Below are 19,134 nucleotides of genomic sequence, written 5' to 3'. Positions count from 1 at the left end.
CAAAAACTGAGCTACATGTGGTCAGGTAACATGCATAGTTTTACTGTGCGCTGATACAGAGTTTAATCTACATCTGCCAGATAGCAAAATTTACACTATTCCCACTCTACTGGGTGCTGAGTAAGTACATTAGGTTTTGTAGGGCACATAAAGTATTTGTCACATGTTATTCGTCTTCCTTATTACAACACTTTAAAAATGTAAAAATCATTCTTAGCTTACAGGCTGTATAAAAAAAGGGCCTGTGGGTTACAGATCAGATGACCTGAATTAAGAGTATGGGTTTAACAGCTATTAATTCTGTACCCTTCCTGAATCTCAGTTTCCTCATCTTTAAAATGAAGTAATATCTCTCTTACTTAAAATGTCAGACTACTGTCATGAAAAAAGGAAGAGAATAAATATGCCAAAAAATCTGTAAACTCTCAAGCATTACACATATAGGGGCTACGATATGGATAAAGGACACTAAAGCTTAAAAGAGGTAAACCAGAAACATTACTTTTAATATTAAGTTTATCTTTAAAAGGGCAACACTCCACTGTAAATTCATTTAAAAACTTTTTAACTTAGAAACTTCCTTTATTAAAAAACTTTAAAAATAGTCATTAATAAAGGTTAACCAAAAGATAAAAGAAAAACCTACTTGCAAAAATTATTTTGACTGTTCAAAAAATAGTTTGCTTTAGACTTATACCAACTATGTAGTTTTTAAAAAAATAAAATAGAGAAATAATGCATACGTGAAGCCATAAAACTAAATTAGTACATGCCTGGCTCCATAAAGTAATAAAGGGAAAACCACATGTAAGGGCTCTGGCACTTTCCATCCTTTCTAAAATCAGGAAGCATTTGGGGAGTTACGTAAAGAATAGGAATAAACGTCAAGATTTCTTGTATTATATACACATTAAGGCTTCTTCCATATACCTTGCAATTTCAGCTTTAAGTCTCCCAATTTCTTCAGTCAACTGTTGAATACGCTTAGCATGAACTTCCTTTTCAGCAAGGAGCTTCCGATATTCTTCTGTATCTGGATCTTTCTGTTGACTTATTAGATGCTAGAATAGCAAAAATGCGTAATATGGTTTTATAGGTTTTTTAAAACGAACGTGCTATAATAGTAGAATATCTAAATTTGTTTACAATAGCTGCTTGCATACACAGTGATTAAGCACCAAACTATAAGAATAAATAAGATCAAAGCTTTAGTTCCTTTGTTTAGCTATGAAGTTTAGCCAAAATGGAAGGAGAAAATAAAGTAAATGTCATTAATCATTCATTGTATTTTCAGTTGCAAAGGAACATTTCAGAATAGTTACAATGGAGACAAATAAATCCAAAGAATCTATAAGCTTTTAATATTAAAATTAAATATCTCATTTCATTAAAGTGATATTGACAAGGGAAAAATGTTTATAATGCATTACAATCTAAACAAAAATATAAAAGTAACTCTAAGTGTAACTGATTTCATTAACCAGGAAAGGAGGCAGTACAATTTAACAGAAATATATCTAGATTTGGGCAGATCACCCTCTTTTCCTAATTGAGATTCCTTGTACGATTTAAAAAAAAAAGAAAAGAAAAGAAAAGAAAAAGGAAAAGAATAAATGGGCTTTAAAATTCAACAATTCTATTCAGATAAAAGTGGCTTCCTAGAGCATTTTCTAGGTTCTGGGTATTAGGGGCTGAATGAACTGCTTTAGATCATTTAATTTTTGTAACATGAAGAGTAGTATTATGTCCTCATCGTCAAAATGTGGAAAACTGGTTCAGAAAGATTAAGAAACTCTCATCAACAGTTATGTAACTAGTATAAGGTCAGATTCCCAAACTTTTGTTTGAATATAGAGCTGGGGTTTCTAAACATACCTAAATTTGGAATCCAAGTAAATAAATGTTTTTAAAAATATACTAAAATGTAACCAAAAATTAAAAAATTTAATTATAAGTTTAATGTCCATCACGTATGTATAGATAACATATCAGGCTTTCACTTAATAAACATGTTTTTCACTAGTTCATCAAATAGTTTTATCCCCTTAAATTTTACCCTATTATTTCAAATCAACACGTTTCCACGTTTTGGAGTAGGTTTAACTGCATTTACCTGGTTACGTGCTTTCCAACGTTTGACATCTTCTTCCAATAACTTCTTCTCTGCTTGCAACATGCCGCTTTTCTCACTCAGCTCAGCATTTGCTTCTTGTAAGGGTAAAATGTCTAACTCCAGTTTCCTCACCTGAAAACAGTGCCAGTATTTTTTTAATACCTGATATAAAAATTCACTTAAAATATTATTTAAAGTAACATGCTTCTACTTTTAATTAGTAAATTACAAACCTTGGCTTGCATTTGCTGTAGATCTTGTTCTAGTCTCTCCTTTTCTTCTCTCAGCATCTTATTGGTCTCCATAACTACGTTCATTGTTTCAGTTTTCTTCATCAGTTCCTCATGCTGGGCCATTGTTTTTGCAGTTACCTAAAAGATTTCAAACACACATATACAGCAATATCTAACAATAGGTGAAGACCTATCTTTTTCTACCAGTTCTAATATTCCCTACAAAAAGTAAAAAAGATTTAAATATCAACCTTTAAAACAATTTTTAAAAGGTCTTTTATGTTTATTTTTCTGTGATGCTTGCTAATTACAAAGAGTTAAAACAAATGCAAGAAATTACAAAGATGGAAGTAAATAGATACTACAAATCCCACCAACAAATAATCAGTATTTCCGTGAGGTAAAAACATCAATCCAGACTTCTGTCTTTCTGTAGCTATTCTTTTTCTTGCTATACTGAATTTACTAATAGTTCTAAAATGATGTTATTTTGGTTCACAGTTTTTCCCCACTTTCTTCAGAAACTTTCTTTCATTTCACTTAGTTGTTTCATCACTTTGGTTTTGAGCAATTTTACTGAATACTCCTTCATTTGTGAAGACTTTTTTCCTGTTCTCATTGGGTTTAGTTATCCATCTGTGCACATGTTACTTTATACCTTTAAAGCTATGGCTCAAGGTTGCCATGTCGCACTGTTCATCTATGGTAGACATTCTATTATTTTTGATATAATGTGTGTTACTTCTTGAATCTCTTCCGACTATCTGTAAGAGCTAATTGAGGCATTTTCTATTATTACCTGCCTTTCTATCATACAAAGAAATAGCAAAGAAAGCAGAAGAGACTAAGAGAATATGCAATCTGTTGGAAACCCTGATTTGGCCCCTTTCCTCCAAGTGTTAACTCCACTAAATCAGAAGGTCTATTCATTATTTCCATGATGAGATATAGTTGAATTTGTGTTGTTTTCTCAATAGGATGTAATTCTGGAACTTTTAATTTCTATCTAAAAATGTAAATCCCATAAATCTAATTATTCACTTTCCCCTGTTTCAATGGTTTCTCTCTAGCAGTCATTCCAACTACCTATCAGTTAAAAGATTAATGATTCAAAGTCTTAATTTCCTTTCCTCCAGATGTGAGGTTATATTACTCTATCACTCAGAATGATGTCATGCAATAATAAGCTTTCGGGTGGTGGTGTGGGCTAAGGAGTCAAGCTTGTATTGTGACCATGCATTCCCAACAACATCTTTTCCCTTTGGTCAATTCTTTTGACTATTTTTTTTGCACCTTTGCTGAGAAAGAAATATTCTATAGCTATTTCAATCTATCATTTTTTTCCTAGGATGACTATCCAGATACATATATAATGACAGTTACAGTAATAAATTAAGATAACTGAAATTTATTAAGTACAGTGTATGAGACATGATTCTAAATGTTTCCTGTGCACTAACTCAATCCTCATTATTATCACCTCAATATTACAGATGAAGAAGTTTAAGAGCAAGGATGTTAAACATATCCAAGACACACATCAAATGGTATGAAGCTAGAATTCTAAACCAGGCAATCCAGTTACCCTTAGTCTCTTACCACTATACTGTGTCAGTGTTTATTAATGATTAGTGAACTTACAAGTTTAAAAGAATATCTATTTCAAACTGTATTTTATGTTATCAGAAATTGAAGCAAGCTCTTGTCTCGATATAACAAGTGCTTTCTTAAAGCTTGGGATACATACCTGAACTTTTTCCCTTTCAGCATTTAGACTGTCCTGCAGTTCCTGCAGTTCTCTTTCTAAAAGTTCAACTCTTTGTCGATAACGGAGACTTTCAACCTGAGCCACCTCAAACCTAGTTTCAGCAATTTCTTTTTCTCGTCGTATAAATCTACAACATATGAGGTTTTATGTGAATAAAAAAAAATGCTAACAACATAATATTTCAAACTTGAATCATTTTTAAGATGACAAAAATTCACTTTAATAACTATTTTTATATAGTGTTTTCATTAATAAATAATAATGGGAGATATATTTTATTATAGACAGCAGCTTGTCTTCAAAATAATTTAAAAGGCATTTAGTTTTTTAAAGAACATACTCAAGTCCTTACTATTAGATTTAACTTGAAGTCATTTAAATGGGCGTATGTTTAAAACGTTAAAGTGACCACTAATTGGGGGGTTGGGTTTGTTGGCTCATAAGAGATGGAATGAGCTTTAAATCTAAATAGCATATAACTCACATTTGCCTAACTTACACATTTATAGTTTAACTTGGTAACTGCTGCTATACCACAGAAATAAAGCATTAAGAATATACTGGATTTACCTGAGAATTTCTAAAATTTGTTCTTGAGATTTTCCTTCTTCACTGAGAGATACATTCAATGGACCTTGTACACCTTCCTTCATAGAGGCCACAACTTTGTCACTTAATTTTTCAATCTGATCATGAAGTAATCTGTTTTGTTTCTCGAGATCTTCACAGCGAGACACGCTTTTGGAAACTTCATCCTGTAAGCCAAGAGTTCATCATAAGAGCAGATTTTTCAATGTACATTAAAAAAACAAAAACAAAAACAAAAAACAAGAACCTTTAAATTCTCCAAAACATTCTATTATGATGCACAATAATACCTTTAACATCCTCTCTCTTTCCTCCCAAGATGCTTTACACTCCAACAACTGTGATTCCGCTTTCTGCGCCGTTTCTTCCAAATGCTGACGAACCGATGCCATTTTGGAAACCTGTTCCTTGGCAGCTTGTAGAGCTTCAACATCAGCAGCATGTAGCATCAGTTCTCTCTCATACTTATTCTGAGCTTCCACAGCTATTTTGGCCTAGAAGAAATTGTTCCCCCATTGACACAAAGGATTAAAATCCCATGAAGCTAGCCAGGACTTTTTTGAAAAGAAAAAAAAAAATGCACATTGTATCATTTAAAGTGATAAAAATGAAGATAATCTAAATGTACCAAAATACGAGAATAATGAAAAGCTATGCTATATTTAATAAAACGTTAAAGAACTGTTCAAAATGAAACTTAAGAGGATGATGTAGCAATCTGGAAAAGCCTTATGAAATAAAGGCTAAACACAACTCAGCTACATAAAATATACGCATATACACACACAAAGTCAACAAAGAGAAATGAAAATAATATATATGAATACTGAATTACAGATACATTCCTCAATTTTGACTTCTAATGTTACACTCTTTGGCAATAAGCCAAAGATGGTTCATTTTTGCCTCATTTACCTTCAGTTTGAAGCCTTTCCCCTGTAGTATAAAGTAATCCTGATACATATACCTGTTATGTATACGTAAGCAATAAATAGCAACCGAATGAATGGCTATTAATACACCACTAAACATAAAAATGAGAACACCACCAATATCCCTACATGTACTCCTTTCCCATTGTACCATTTCAATAATCCCCATTTTCCTCAACTGTTTTGTCATTTCTTGTTCATAACAAATTACAAAAAGCTTTATCACATATATGTGTGTATATATACTTAAGTAATGTGGTTTTGTATTTTTAAAGCTTTACAAACAGTGTTGTACAGAAATCAGTGTAAGCTCAGTAATGCATTAAAAATGTTTCCAAAAGGTCCTTGTTTTGCTGAGGAAGGTGTCCTACAAGAGCCGGTCCCTAAGATCAGAGCTCACTTTCCAATAACTGGCTTTGAGAGCGGCACTCACTTGCTCCTGACAGTCCCGCCTGGCTTGCTGTTCGTTACTCAAAGCTGTGCCTGCTCTCTGAAGAGCTTCTTGTACTTCATTCTGAACACTATTGAGTGTTTTCTTCAACTCAGATAACTAGAACAGAACAAGATTAAAAAACCAGAGTTAATCGCAAATTTTAAAAATACTGAAAACAGAGTTTTAAAAATCCAATTAGCCCAAAGACTTCTTACTAAATTTGAAAGTTATAACCTGACATAATCTATTGTACAAATTCTGCACGTCTATATTCACTCCATATTAATATGTGCAAAAGTCAGTTTTCAGAAGATTCTAAAAAGCAGCACTGATACCTACTACCATAAAGTAGTCTCAAGTATTCAAAAGGAAATATGTACAGATGCACAGAGCAGAGTAAAACATAAAACTAAAACTGTTGGGTATGTATTCAATCAAGAGCTGTTGAGATAAACTGAATGATAACTAATAAGCTAATTAACAGAATTTAAATTCTTACAACAGAAAAAAAGATTGGTATTGATTAATAATGTGCTTTACCTGTTGTTCCATGCTCTCTATGGCTTTTCTCTTGTCATCTTGAAGTTCCTGTTTTTCCTTCTCTACTTCCATCAACTTCTTTTCCAACTGTGTCTGAAACTCGGCTGATTCTTTTAACCTAACTTCAATATTCTTACGTACTTCTTCTGTCACCTTCACCAAAGAGTAGGATACAAAGAATATACACATTTAAAATTATACAGTTACCTCCCCCAAATCTAAGTTAAATTTAAAAAACACAAAAATTAATGTCTGCCTTGTATTTTTAAAAAAATTCACGAAATGCTGATTAAAGGGTTCTAAAACATCATTTAAAACTATAAGCATAATTAACCTCTCTACCTGGCCATTATTCTCTTTTGAAACTGAAATGAAATTTCTGATATTTACTTCTCCTTCAATCTTCATTTCCACTTGCCAAATCTGTCTGTTCTACCACTGAAAGGGGATTTTTCTCCCACATATTTTGATTTCCATGATGCCAGCCACAAAAGTTATCTTTTAGTAGCCTTAGACTATTGCTACAGCCTCTGAATGAACTTTGTGCCCTCCAATTTACCACATTTCTAATTAATCTTTCTAATTGAAGCAAATTCTGGTTATGACATGTTGGAAAAACAAATCAATGGCTCTTAATAATTTTACAGCATTTAATTTAGTACGACTTCAAAATCTTTCACATTTGGTTCTTGACTACATTTATAATTAAATTCTCCACTGTTTCACTTCACAAATGTAACACACTGGCCTTCTTATCTTGGCTGAGGGTTCCTACTGCACAGGATAACTTTCTATCTTTTAACTAACCAAACAATGCTTTCTTTCAAGGCTGTGCATAAATGCCATCTCTCCTGTGAAGTCATGCAAACTCGAAAAGACAATCTCACTTACCTTCCACTCACATCAATATTTCACCTGTACTTTTCCTAAAGTAATTATACCTTCTATGTTTCACAAATTTTGTGTGCTTTTCTTGTTTGTTTGTTTTATCTGGCTTATCAACTCATACTTTTACACAGTGCCTTATACATAGCAACATCCTAATTAAAAAAGAAGTTAATAACTGCATTCAAAATTGTATACCTGTTTTTCCTTGTTGAGAGACTCTTCTAAACTAGTAACCATTGCTCGGTACTGTTCCACATTGCTAGTACTCGTTTTGAGTCTTTCCTTCAAATCGTTCACCTGCTCTTCTGCCTGCCTTAGCTGACTCAGAAGGTCATCCACATCTTCTTTGTTGTGAGGCTGACCTAAAAGATTTAACAGCTTTCTTAAAATTAACATTTTAAATATTAGAGATGACTGTTATCAAAGAGTTTGTGAACCTAAGATTATAATAGGCTGAAATGTAAAGTATTTAACTATCTGGAAAGTATCAATCCATGCTTAATACCAAAATAAAAACAGGTATTCGACGGGAAGGGAAATAGCTCAGTGATAGAGTGCATGCTTAGCATGCACAAGGTCCTGGGTTCAATCCCAAGTACCTCCATTAAACAAAGCAAACCAAACAAAAAACCACCAGGTATTTAAAAAAGAAAATACAAAATATTTCCACTAAACTGAGATAACTACTTGAAGAAACTACCATTCTTAATTTCTTATCTAAATATTGTTTATTACAAAACACCAAATCATAAATCATTTAGCCCACTTCTCATTCTAAAATCCATGGAAATGGAAGAAACTGCAGATTAAAAAGAATGTTTTCTTATAAGACATCAATAAGAAAGGAGTACTGGATAACTTGTATGTACTATATATATCATAACACATATATGCATAATATGCATATGTACTTATGTTTTAAATTTCTGTTCTATTAAGAAATAAAACCATGTAGAAAGATTATCTGGACACAACAGTTGCATTTGAAATAGTGTACTCACAAAGAGAAGCAAAACCTAATAAAACAAATCTTTTACATGCAGCTATCAATGAGCAAAGATTAGGAATACTGCTCTAAAAGAGACCAAACAAATCAATCATTTCTGTATGTCTTATCATTACAGATTTAACAAGTAACCTCATCTCAAAAGAGAGTTAAAAATTCAGATATTAACCTTCTTCAAAAGAAATATTCTTAAAGTATCAACAAAATGGTTTCAACAATTGCAAAACTAAGCATATCTTGGTTAGCTGCTATACGCAAAACTATTCTGAATCTTCCAAGTCTGCAAATCTACTAAGTGGCAAACTGAGTTTAACATGGGAAGAGAAAAGGATTTTTTTTGTTTGTTAGCTTTTCAAAAAATCTTTTGCTGTTATCTACAAAGAACAGACTATTTATTTACAGGTTACGTTATAAACCTAAAGAAGTATTTTTGTCACTTTACTTACTTACCCTTGCCAGTTCTCTGTGAGGACTGAGAAGCAAGCTGGACTTCCACATTACTGAGATGCTGTTTCAATGTAGCAATTTCCTTTTGAGCATTTTTTAATAGTTCTTTTGTGTTAAAATGAAGATTTGTCTCAGTATCCAGCTGTCTCTTTGTATCTAAAAGTTGAACCTATTAGAAAAAATATATTAACCCTGTAAACACCATCTTTCAAGTTCTTAAGTAACTTAGAGGTTCAAGTTATCTTTTTATAGAACTAGCTGAAGCGAAGAGTATCTGGTGCTCAGAGAGTCAAGAATAATGCCTGTTTCCAGCAGCCTGACAGAAAAAACTCTTAATTCACTGGACACTGGGACCAGCACCCAGGAAGACCCTGTCTCAGTTACTGGGAAGAATTAGTGCTAGACTGAGCACTGCTTTGGGCCTGCCCAGTAAATCACAAAAAGCACACTCAACAGAACCAAACTATCCTCAGTTAACTCTACTGCATCCCAGGACAAAGCTCAAGATTTATAGAAATACAAATGTATCTAGCACCCAATAGGATAAAAGTCACAATGTTATGACACCCAATCAAAAATTACTAGGCATACAAAGAGGCAAGAAAAAAGAGTTTCTAAGAGATCTCCTCAAAACCATGCTTCAATATGAGATTATAGTCTATCTACATACCAGCTTAATTTTTAAACATAAACAATCTATAGAAATTCATAATACCAATGGACTCACATCTAGATTCCTAGTCAGTGTATGCCTTTGTTCCACCTCATTCTCCAACTTCTTCTTTAGATGGGATATCTCATGTTCCAGCTTTTCTATCTGGCTACTAAGTCTTTGTTTAGTTTCTGTTTCAGATCGCTCTAATATGCCCTAAGGTAAAGAAAAGATTTTGGTTATGCTAAAGAAAAAAAGTCAAAAAAGCAACACACAAAAAAAGTCAAAAGCAATAGCAAATTATAGAATTACAACCCATTTCTACATAAAGAGGTTAAGATATAAAACATTTACCAAGAAGGTATTTAGACATCCTCCATATTAAAACATCTATTTAAAAGGGAAAATAAAAATAATATTACCATATCCATTCAGATTTAAGTTTTAAAGGAAAAAAATAAACCAAAGATTTAATCATATAAACAATTAAACTGTATATGACTCTGTAAATATAGACCTGAGGATCAAAACTGCCAACTATGTGGCTCCAATCAGTTCTCTTTCAATGTTTCATTTAGAATACTGACCTGTCTTAAAAAAACCCTCAAAATTCCATGATTATCATAATACATAACAAAAATGATACATTTTCTTATTAAGAAAACGAAGAGAAACAGTGTTAAAGTTATTCAAATTTAACTTAAATTTTCCTATGTGCTTTTTTATTTGGTTACCTGAATTGTTTGCAGATTAGTTAGCAGCAAGTTTTGCCCTCTTTGTTCAGCCAACAAAGATTCTCTTTGCTGAGAAAGACGAACTTCTGACAATTTAAGCATTTCCTTTTCTTTTTTCAAATTTTCTGCTCTTACCTTGATGCAAATACAAGTCAAAGAAAAAATGTTGAAAAACAATATATCAAATGTAATGATACAATTATAAAATTAAAATGATTTTTCATCATTACTTATTTCTTTATGCTAATTGGAGACTATCTCTTTACTATATAAGGAAATATAACTCTTAGTTTCACATACTGAAATATGAGGCAAATATTATTGGGCATACCAACAGATCAAAGGAAAAACTCTTGCAATTATCACTTATGATTTCCTTGTTCTAACAAATCAGATTTTAAAACAAGCAACAAAAAAATCTAAAATGTCAGAATATAAAAATGGAATTATGAAATTGTACTACAGTTATACCTGTATACTATTAAATTGCAAGTTTTAGAATCTAAGCTTGATTTTCAAATATCTGTTTAAGGTGCAAATTGATCTATTAAACTCTCCTCCCAATAAAGAGTACACCTAGGGGATATGGGAGGGTGCTTCAAAAATCAAAATCCTCAAAGTACTCATATTTATATGATGAGTCAAAAACCATCAATCACAAAATTTATTCCACTAGTTTGAAAAAGTGCTACGCTGTCTATTCCCCACAAAAGAATGGGCACAAGAAAGAAATGAAGGAATATAGCCAACAGAATTAGAAAAGCTAGATTTTAAGTCCCAACCAACCCCTCTCTCATGACAGCCCCCTAAACAGGCAAATTACTTAGCTTCTGTGTCTGTTTCTCAACAGGTAAAATAGGAGACAACTGCATCTACCTCATACGTAACAATCAAAAAGCTGTGAGATAACGTTAAAGAAAGTAAAACACTGAAAATTTATCTTCAAATAATTCAGAATTAGTTGAAAGTACCGTCAATTTCTGATTGACATTTATCTTCATGTTGAAATTCAGAAACATAATTCAATGCTAATAAAAATTTTTATATTGCTTTAATTAGAGATGAGCAAGAATGGGCGAAGTATTCATTAGCCTTTGTTGAAACTAGAGAAGCAGTGACATACAAATTTACTGTGAAATGCAAAACCTGTAAGGAAATCTTAGTTCAGGAAAACAAACGTTTTTCCCCTTTCAGTTTTACAGAAACAATCTCCCAACTGATCTGATGCACAAGTGGATATTTGGAAACGATGTAATAAGGACTTGTAATCCACAAACCTCAAATATCCACATCGTACCAACCAGTAAAACCAAAGTAATAACTAAAAAACAAATGCCAAATGCAATTTATAACACAAGTCAGATGAGGGAAACTGATCTCACTTCTGCGACAGCTAGCTTTTCATTAGCTCCTCTCAAATCCTGTGTCATCGTATTGATGATCTGTTCCTGCTTCTGAGTTGTTGCGGTGAGTTTCTGATTTCTTTCTTGTAGGGATGTTATTTCTCGACGATATCCTTCAACATTATCTTGCAGCATTTCATAACTTAGAGGAAAGAAAAACAACTCTATGAGCAACTGAATTACTATATCTAGCTTAGTCTCTGAGTTTCACAAGAGCTTAATTTTACATGATTAGTAATATGAAAAAAGTGGCTTGTGTAATAATGTAAAACTCTTCCTTTTTTCTGAACTCCACATTTAGCAATTAAATTCAAATTCTAAATAAGCACAGAAATTCATGCTGAATTAACTTTTTAATCTTATTCATTTGTAACAATTTAAATCATATTCAAAATAATGCCAATACAATGTTAATACACTAGACATCCACCACAATGCAGTATGCAATTTAAGATATTCATGCATGTGTAGTGATGGATTTTTGCCAATTCTTTTTTCCTACATAATTCTTCATCTTATTTTCTTATGTGCTTGAAAGCTTAGAAAATGGCTGGCAGAGTGATCAATGTATTGAAAAAAAGGTTTTTACTGGGGTGTCAAACTGTTGGAATGTATAGAGATAACACCTCTCCTTATACTTCTTAAAACTCAATTTGATCATGTTTTACACGAGTAAGTTTTTCCCTAACTTGATAAAGTAACAAGTATTTAACAAATCTATAATGACTATGGAACAATTTACTATTATTCCTTTGTGAGGGACCAAGAAAGTAAATTTCCCCAAAATTAACTATCTAGTGCTTGCTTCTCTTCTATTTGGAACAGAAAAGGCTGAATGAAATTTGCTTATAATCCTCTTATCCGTCAGTAGCTACTTCAATCTCAGGAGGGAAACTAGCAACATTCCTTACATTAACTTCAACTTACTAAATGACTATCTGGACCCCTTAAGCATCCTCCAGGAGAATCATTAACCACAATCAAAAACCGAACTCCTGCAACTTTTCATCATGGATCATGATCCATGAAAAAGTAACACTACCGTAAATTAACCCTTGAATTTGATTCAACTGAATAATGAAGTATACTGATTAGACTTAATTTCTGAACAAAAGAAAATGTACCGTTTAGAAGCAAAATCTAGCTGGGTAGAAATTTTGGTATTTTGTGATCGCAAATCTGTGACTTGCTCTTGAAGTTTCTCAAGCTGCTCATTTTGCATTTTTTCATTATCTGCCTTTTCTTTTTTGTAGTTCTCAAAAACTTCCTGCAACTAAACATTGGAGAAATTACTAGAAGATGACAATCCATGTTCTCAAAAAATCCAACTCAAAATAAAGGTATAAAAGTGAAGTCTTTACCTGTTTGAGGGCAGCCTTGGCTTCTATAGCTTCTGCTGATTCAATTAGAGGGGCAGGAGTGGAAACAGTCTGTGATGTACTTGAACGTTTTGGAGTTGACACAAGAGAAATGTCATCTAAGCTTGAAGCTTCAGAAATGTAAAAAGAATGATATAAAATTATTTTGCAAAAACATCATTACCAAAAGTCAACAAGCTAGACTTATTTCAATGAAATCATAAGATTATAGAGATTATGAAACAAATAATCTACTAAACAACATATTAAGATAATTTACGACTTCCGATTAGGTAGAGACAATATTTGCAGATTAAATGTTAAAACAAGACATAACCAAAATAAACACTGTAATTCATTGACTCTCAGATGCACACTTTGCAACAATGATTAGCATTTTTCTTACCTAAAATAATGGTGTGTTTTAGAACTGATGACATGTTATGATCACTCATATATGGAAGTCAAATTTGAAGTTATCATCATTAGAGTAGATAATACTTACGTTGTAAAACCCATTCCCTAATATACATTTCAGAAATATTTCCCAAAAATACTTGGAAACTTTTAAGATAACATATAAAAACCTACCTTGTAAAGGAATGTCAATTCCAGTTGTCTGTGACAACAAAATACGGTACATATCACGCTGACGAACTATGGAATCAACAAGCTGCATTTGATGCTGTCGTGATTCACGGAGTTGTTCCAATTCAGTGAGGGCGTTCTCAAGTTTGACCTGAAGCTCAGTGATTCTGCAGGAAAAGAAATCAGTCTATTATTACACAGGAGTAAGACTGAATGGCAGTTATAACTTCTACCACAAATTGACTGAGCTTTATATTGTCTATTACTAAGCACAGAATTTTCATCTCTCCTATCCTTTCTTTCTTCTTCTCTGATATTTTAAGAACCACTTTTAAAATCCCCACCATACAGGACTCAGGTACTCACTAATGTCATCTGAAAAATTTGTTTGCAAAAATTAAACCAATTCCACTGAGTCCAAACTCCAGTCTTCATGCTTTTAGAGCCATTCCTCCTCCTCTAGCACCAAAAACATTTTTCAAAAAGATTCTTTACTCTGCTTGAGTAATTTCTAAATATTTTATCTACAAAGCCTGTTCCCTAAAATCTAGGCTGGATCTCCCAGATAGGATTCTATGCTCCCAGATAGGCTTTTATCTACTGCAACACTAATTACACTGAACTGAAATTATCTACTTATCAATTTTATTATCAATCTCATCCATAAACTGAGGTCCCTGAGAGTAGAAATTTTTTTTTTGGTATTGCTGTTCATTTTTTCCCTCCTAAATCACTATATTCCCAGTATCCCAGCACTGTTAGGAGCACATAGTAAGTTTTCAATAAATGTCTGTCGACCAAACAGTAATCACTTACTTGGATGAAGTTGTTTCTTGTTCTTCTCTTTCTTTGGTTTCCCCAAGTTCCCTAAGAGCCACTAAGAGACGTTGATTTTGCTGCTGAAGCTCTTCAATGTTTCTGTAAGATACTAGATGCTGTGATATTACTTCAGATGAACTACTTATATCAGCAGAGCTTACTTCCTCATCACGGATTACATGGTTACCCCTTGCCTCTTCAAGTTCCATCAGAAGCACTCTGATCTAAAAAAGGAGTTTTAATATGTTATCAAATAGTGTTGGCTTTGATTCTGTAAATGTTTAGGAGAAAACGAAAATTTCCAAGTGATAACGTTACTTTATGAACACCACTAACTTAGTATTAACATCTTGAAAAACATCAAGCTTATCATTTTAAATATTAAAACCTAAAAAAAAGAAAACTTTAATGGAAATAAATTTTCATTTCTATAAAAGTATGGAATAAAGACTGTTATTTTTTAAAAAGCAGCCAAATTACAATTCCAGAAGCATGCCTCCATTTTTATAAAAGAATGACAAAATAAAACACACAGAAATATATATACATTGTATATGTGTGTACGGCTGCACTTGCTTGCTTATGTATTTTATGGTGGGGCAGAAGGAGAGCATGGAACACAGATGTTAATTTCATTCATGAGAAATATTTATCTATGTTTGTGTGTATATGAATATACCCAACCACAAAAATTCAGATAAAACAGATAACCAAATAGATCTACATTTTCAGACATGTTCAGGTAAAGACAAAACAAAACAAAAAAAAGTGGTACAGTCCTACACTGCTGGTGGGAATGCAGTTTGGTGCAGCCACTGTGGAAAACAGTATGGAGATTCCTCACAAGACTAGGAATAGGCTTACCATACGACCCAGTAATCCAGCTCCTGGGCATATATCCAGAAGGAACCTTACTTCAAAGACACCTGCACCCCAATGTTCATAGCAGCACTATTTACAATAGCCAAGACATGGAAACAGCCTAAATGTCCATCAACAGATGACTGGATAAAGAAGCTGTGGTATATTTATACAATGGAATACTATTTAGCCATTAAAACTGACAACATAACACCATTTGCAGTAACATGGATGTTCCTGGAGAATGTTATTCTAAGTGAAGTAAGCCAGAAAAAGAAAGAAAAACACCATATGAGATCGCTCATATGTGGAATCTAAAAAAAGAACATAAACACAAAACAGAAACATACTCATAGACATAGAATACAAACTTGTGGTTGCCAAGGGAGAAGGGGATGGGAAGGGACAGGCTGAGAGTTCAAAATTTGTAGATACAGACAGGCATATGTAGAATAGATAAACAAGATTACACTGTATAGCACAGGGAAATATATACAAGATCTTGTAGCTCACAGTGAAAAAAAAAAGTGACAATGAATATATATATGTTCATGTATAACTGAAAAATTGTGCTCTACACTGGAATTTGACACAACATTGTAAAATGACTATAACTCAATAAAAAAAAGTTTAAAAAAAGTGGTAGAGTAATGCATATGTAAAATGCATAATTTTAATTCAGTAGAACTAAAGAATGCTTACATATGCTTATAAACGCACATGTGTGTCTGCACAGTTAAGACGTGAAAGAATACACACCAGTCTGTTAACACTGGTTACACTCTGGGACTTGGGCAGGAGGGAGAAAATTTTTATTTATCTTTGAATTATTTCATTTATTATAATCAATACCTACAAATCGAAAATTTATCAAACACTTAAAAGAAAAAAGGGAGGATCTATGAAAAAACAATGACTAGGCTGCAATTCTGCTACAGTAGTTTTCTTAGTCAATGAGAATTTCCTATGTGCTAGTTCTATCTTAGATACCTGCAAACAGATTCAAACATTATTTAGGCAGTCAGTTTGGGGAAAAATAAAATTAAGGAAAAAAAACACAAAAAATTCTAACCTGTTGTGAAAGATCTTTTATTTGTATTTCCATTCTTTGATTGTCTCTTTCAAGCACAGAGGAATGTTTGTTGGCTTTATCTGTGTCCTCCTGCAATCGCTGAATCTCCTTTAAAACGTAAATTCAAGTGAAAATTCTGTATTTCCTTCTAAGAGCTATACAGATAGCAATGATACAAGTAACAAAAATACAGTGCTTAAATGCCATAGTAAAAAATGAAAAATATTCTACATAATATAGTAGCCTTTAAAGAGAAATTCTTTAAAAATATATACACATATATTTCTTAATATCTCAAGTATTGCTTATCATTATAATGCTCATCACTGTATGACAACAATGGGGAATCTGCCACTTGTCTTCAAATTAACTGTGAATTACTACAGCCCCACCAAACTCAGTGTATTATCAAATGATGTCAGCAAAAATTCTCAAAATGCTTTGTTACTAAGACGAAAACAAACGACTGTATTACAATGATGATCATTATTACACTGATTATCTAGAAATAAATGTCCAAAGTAAAAAATGTCAGGTATAATGTATGAAAGACTTGGTTTTATAAAAAATGCATCAGGTGTTAATTCTAAAGAAGCAGCAGCCAATGTCACAAGGCTGTTAAAAAGAAAAGAAATTACAGCATACTGCAGAGCTTTACAAAGTTTTGCATCACAATAACATTAGGGGTTCAGGGCACAGTTTAAGGATCTTGATAGAAACACAAAATATGTTTGAAATTTGTTTTATCTCCAATTCATACAAATTTTGCTTCTTGATGTATTGCTTTGACATAACAATGTTTTAAATACTATTTGAGTGAAAGATGGCTCATATTTATCCTGGTGTTTCAAGTACTTCTGAGCGTAATTCCCTCAGGATATATGCATAAACCAATTTCATTGGAACAAGTATGTGACAAAATGAAGCAGGTAAGTATTCATGAAAGATGGCAATGACACAAATCTACTGAGTTCAAACTGGGATCAATTAAGATGCCAAGGAAGGAAGTAATTTGGTTATAAAACTCTGAGAATGTAATAAATTAGTCTCACAGACTGTAGACTGGACATAATCCATGTTATGGACACAAGATTCAGCTACTAAAAAAGATACAGAAATTATCATTAAATTCTTTGGCAGTTATGAAAAAAGTATGTGAAGAGTTTTTATCACTGTACCTGTATATTAATGAAGAATTAACAAATAGGTTTTTCCCACAACGAACGGCTACCATTATTTGATTCTTAAGCCCCTCTACCTTAACTATCCCCTTCAGACAATAAGTTCCAGGTAAAATGCTCACTCTTTAACAGTGAGAAACTCAAGATCTAATTAGATCCAAGGGCTCTCTTTTCAAACCACACCAGAGGGGTACGAGTGTGTCTAAAACCCAATTTTCTGTCAAGGCAAGACTGCTAGACTTCACATGATTCAGGAGAAAGAGACCATTAGATGTATTACATCCTGACGTAAACTGACATCTAATTTATAATAGCAACAGAAATAACAGTTTGTTTGAATTAAGGATAAAATTTATTTATACTACTCTCTAAAAAAAGAGAAAAAAAGAAAGCAAAAGAAATTAGTTTAGAACAGATATAAATTGATGTAACTCAATTTCCTCAATAAAAACTTGTTTAATAGATCTTGAAGATTTCTCAGTAATATTAGTAATTGTATCCTAAAAACATTATCAACATATAAATACTCTTTAAAAATCATTATTAAAAAGGAATCTGAAGAGGTAAAGAATACTTACAACTTCCTTGGTATTTCTAATATGCAAAGGAAAAGTAATAAAATAAAGTATAGAAAAACTTGGCAAACTATGAAATGTTATCTAAAAAAGGAGTTCTTTTCAACAGTCAAACAATATTATCATTTCTAGACAGAATATCAGAACTGCCTGACAAAGAATGACTATGCTAAATTTAGAAGAGTTCTGTTACAAGGAAAGACTGTTATTTTAATTTGAAGAGTAGTCCAAGGAGATTCGACTATTTATCATCCACTAGAGAACCCTATTAGAAAGCATTCCAAATGTCTTAAAGAATGTAAAAGGCTTTCATAATTTTAGCTAAATAAAGGTAAAGTATTTTGCAATTATAGATATTAATAATGTAATAACAAGATGACAAGTTTTAAAATGTTTAACTACCCTCTTACTGAAAAAGCAGTTAGTCTTTTTTGGCTCAAATATTTTAATTCTAAGAAAGAACTATCTAGTAAATCATTTCTCTTATGTATTTTTTTCTACAGTTAAGATTTAGAAATGGAACCAACCTTCATAGCTTGTTCAAGCTTAACAGATAAACTTGCCACAGCTTTCTGTGCACGTTCATACTCCTCGCGCTGGCGTTTCAAAATTGGTGCTTTGGCTTCAACTTCTTTCACTATTTCATCTAGATACTTATTGATTCTTTTGTTCTCTAGTTTCTCCAAGAGCAACTGATCCTGAGTTTCCATATAAGCATTGTACAGCTGAAAGAAAAGGGTCATTTTAAATCAAGCATACAGAAATATATAGTCTATTTAGCTTCATTATAAACACTCATTAACAATTACACAAGATGGAAATGTTTACTAACTGTTACACAGAACTAGGAACGAAGAAAGCCTTTCATAGAATGATCCACTGATCATGAGATAATTTTAAGAATAATTTTTCCAGAGATTAAGTTTCAGAAAGATCCGAACAC

At 32.4% G+C, this 19,134-nt stretch overlaps 1 protein-coding gene across 3 annotated transcripts in view; it reads right to left on the bottom strand.

Moving 5' to 3' along the window:
• TPR (translocated promoter region, nuclear basket protein) overlaps window positions 1-19,134 on the bottom strand; it is a 52,576-nt gene that overhangs the window by 23,885 nt on the left and 9,557 nt on the right. For all 3 annotated transcript variants that reach the window (XM_015234772.3, XM_006198784.4, XM_015234773.3), the window contains exons 13-31: window positions 18,719-18,916; window positions 16,436-16,543; window positions 14,500-14,726; window positions 13,687-13,850; window positions 13,099-13,226; window positions 12,862-13,010; window positions 11,717-11,879; window positions 10,335-10,469; window positions 9,676-9,816; window positions 8,952-9,117; window positions 7,691-7,857; window positions 6,608-6,760; window positions 6,068-6,184; window positions 4,993-5,196; window positions 4,685-4,869; window positions 4,094-4,241; window positions 2,347-2,484; window positions 2,114-2,245; window positions 931-1,061 (exon numbers count right to left, since the gene is read on the bottom strand). In XM_015234772.3, the coding sequence (XP_015090258.1) occupies window positions 931-1,061; window positions 2,114-2,245; window positions 2,347-2,484; window positions 4,094-4,241; window positions 4,685-4,869; window positions 4,993-5,196; window positions 6,068-6,184; window positions 6,608-6,760; window positions 7,691-7,857; window positions 8,952-9,117; window positions 9,676-9,816; window positions 10,335-10,469; window positions 11,717-11,879; window positions 12,862-13,010; window positions 13,099-13,226; window positions 13,687-13,850; window positions 14,500-14,726; window positions 16,436-16,543; window positions 18,719-18,916 (2,954 nt within the window). The remainder of the gene's footprint in view (window positions 1-930; window positions 1,062-2,113; window positions 2,246-2,346; window positions 2,485-4,093; window positions 4,242-4,684; window positions 4,870-4,992; window positions 5,197-6,067; window positions 6,185-6,607; window positions 6,761-7,690; window positions 7,858-8,951; window positions 9,118-9,675; window positions 9,817-10,334; window positions 10,470-11,716; window positions 11,880-12,861; window positions 13,011-13,098; window positions 13,227-13,686; window positions 13,851-14,499; window positions 14,727-16,435; window positions 16,544-18,718; window positions 18,917-19,134) is intronic.

Source organism: Vicugna pacos, chromosome 23 (assembly GCF_048564905.1).
Source record: "Vicugna pacos chromosome 23, VicPac4, whole genome shotgun sequence".
NCBI lineage: Eukaryota > Metazoa > Chordata > Mammalia > Artiodactyla > Camelidae > Vicugna > Vicugna pacos.
The sequence above is the reverse complement of the archived record's forward strand: the minus strand, read 5'-3'. Positions and strand labels throughout refer to the sequence as shown.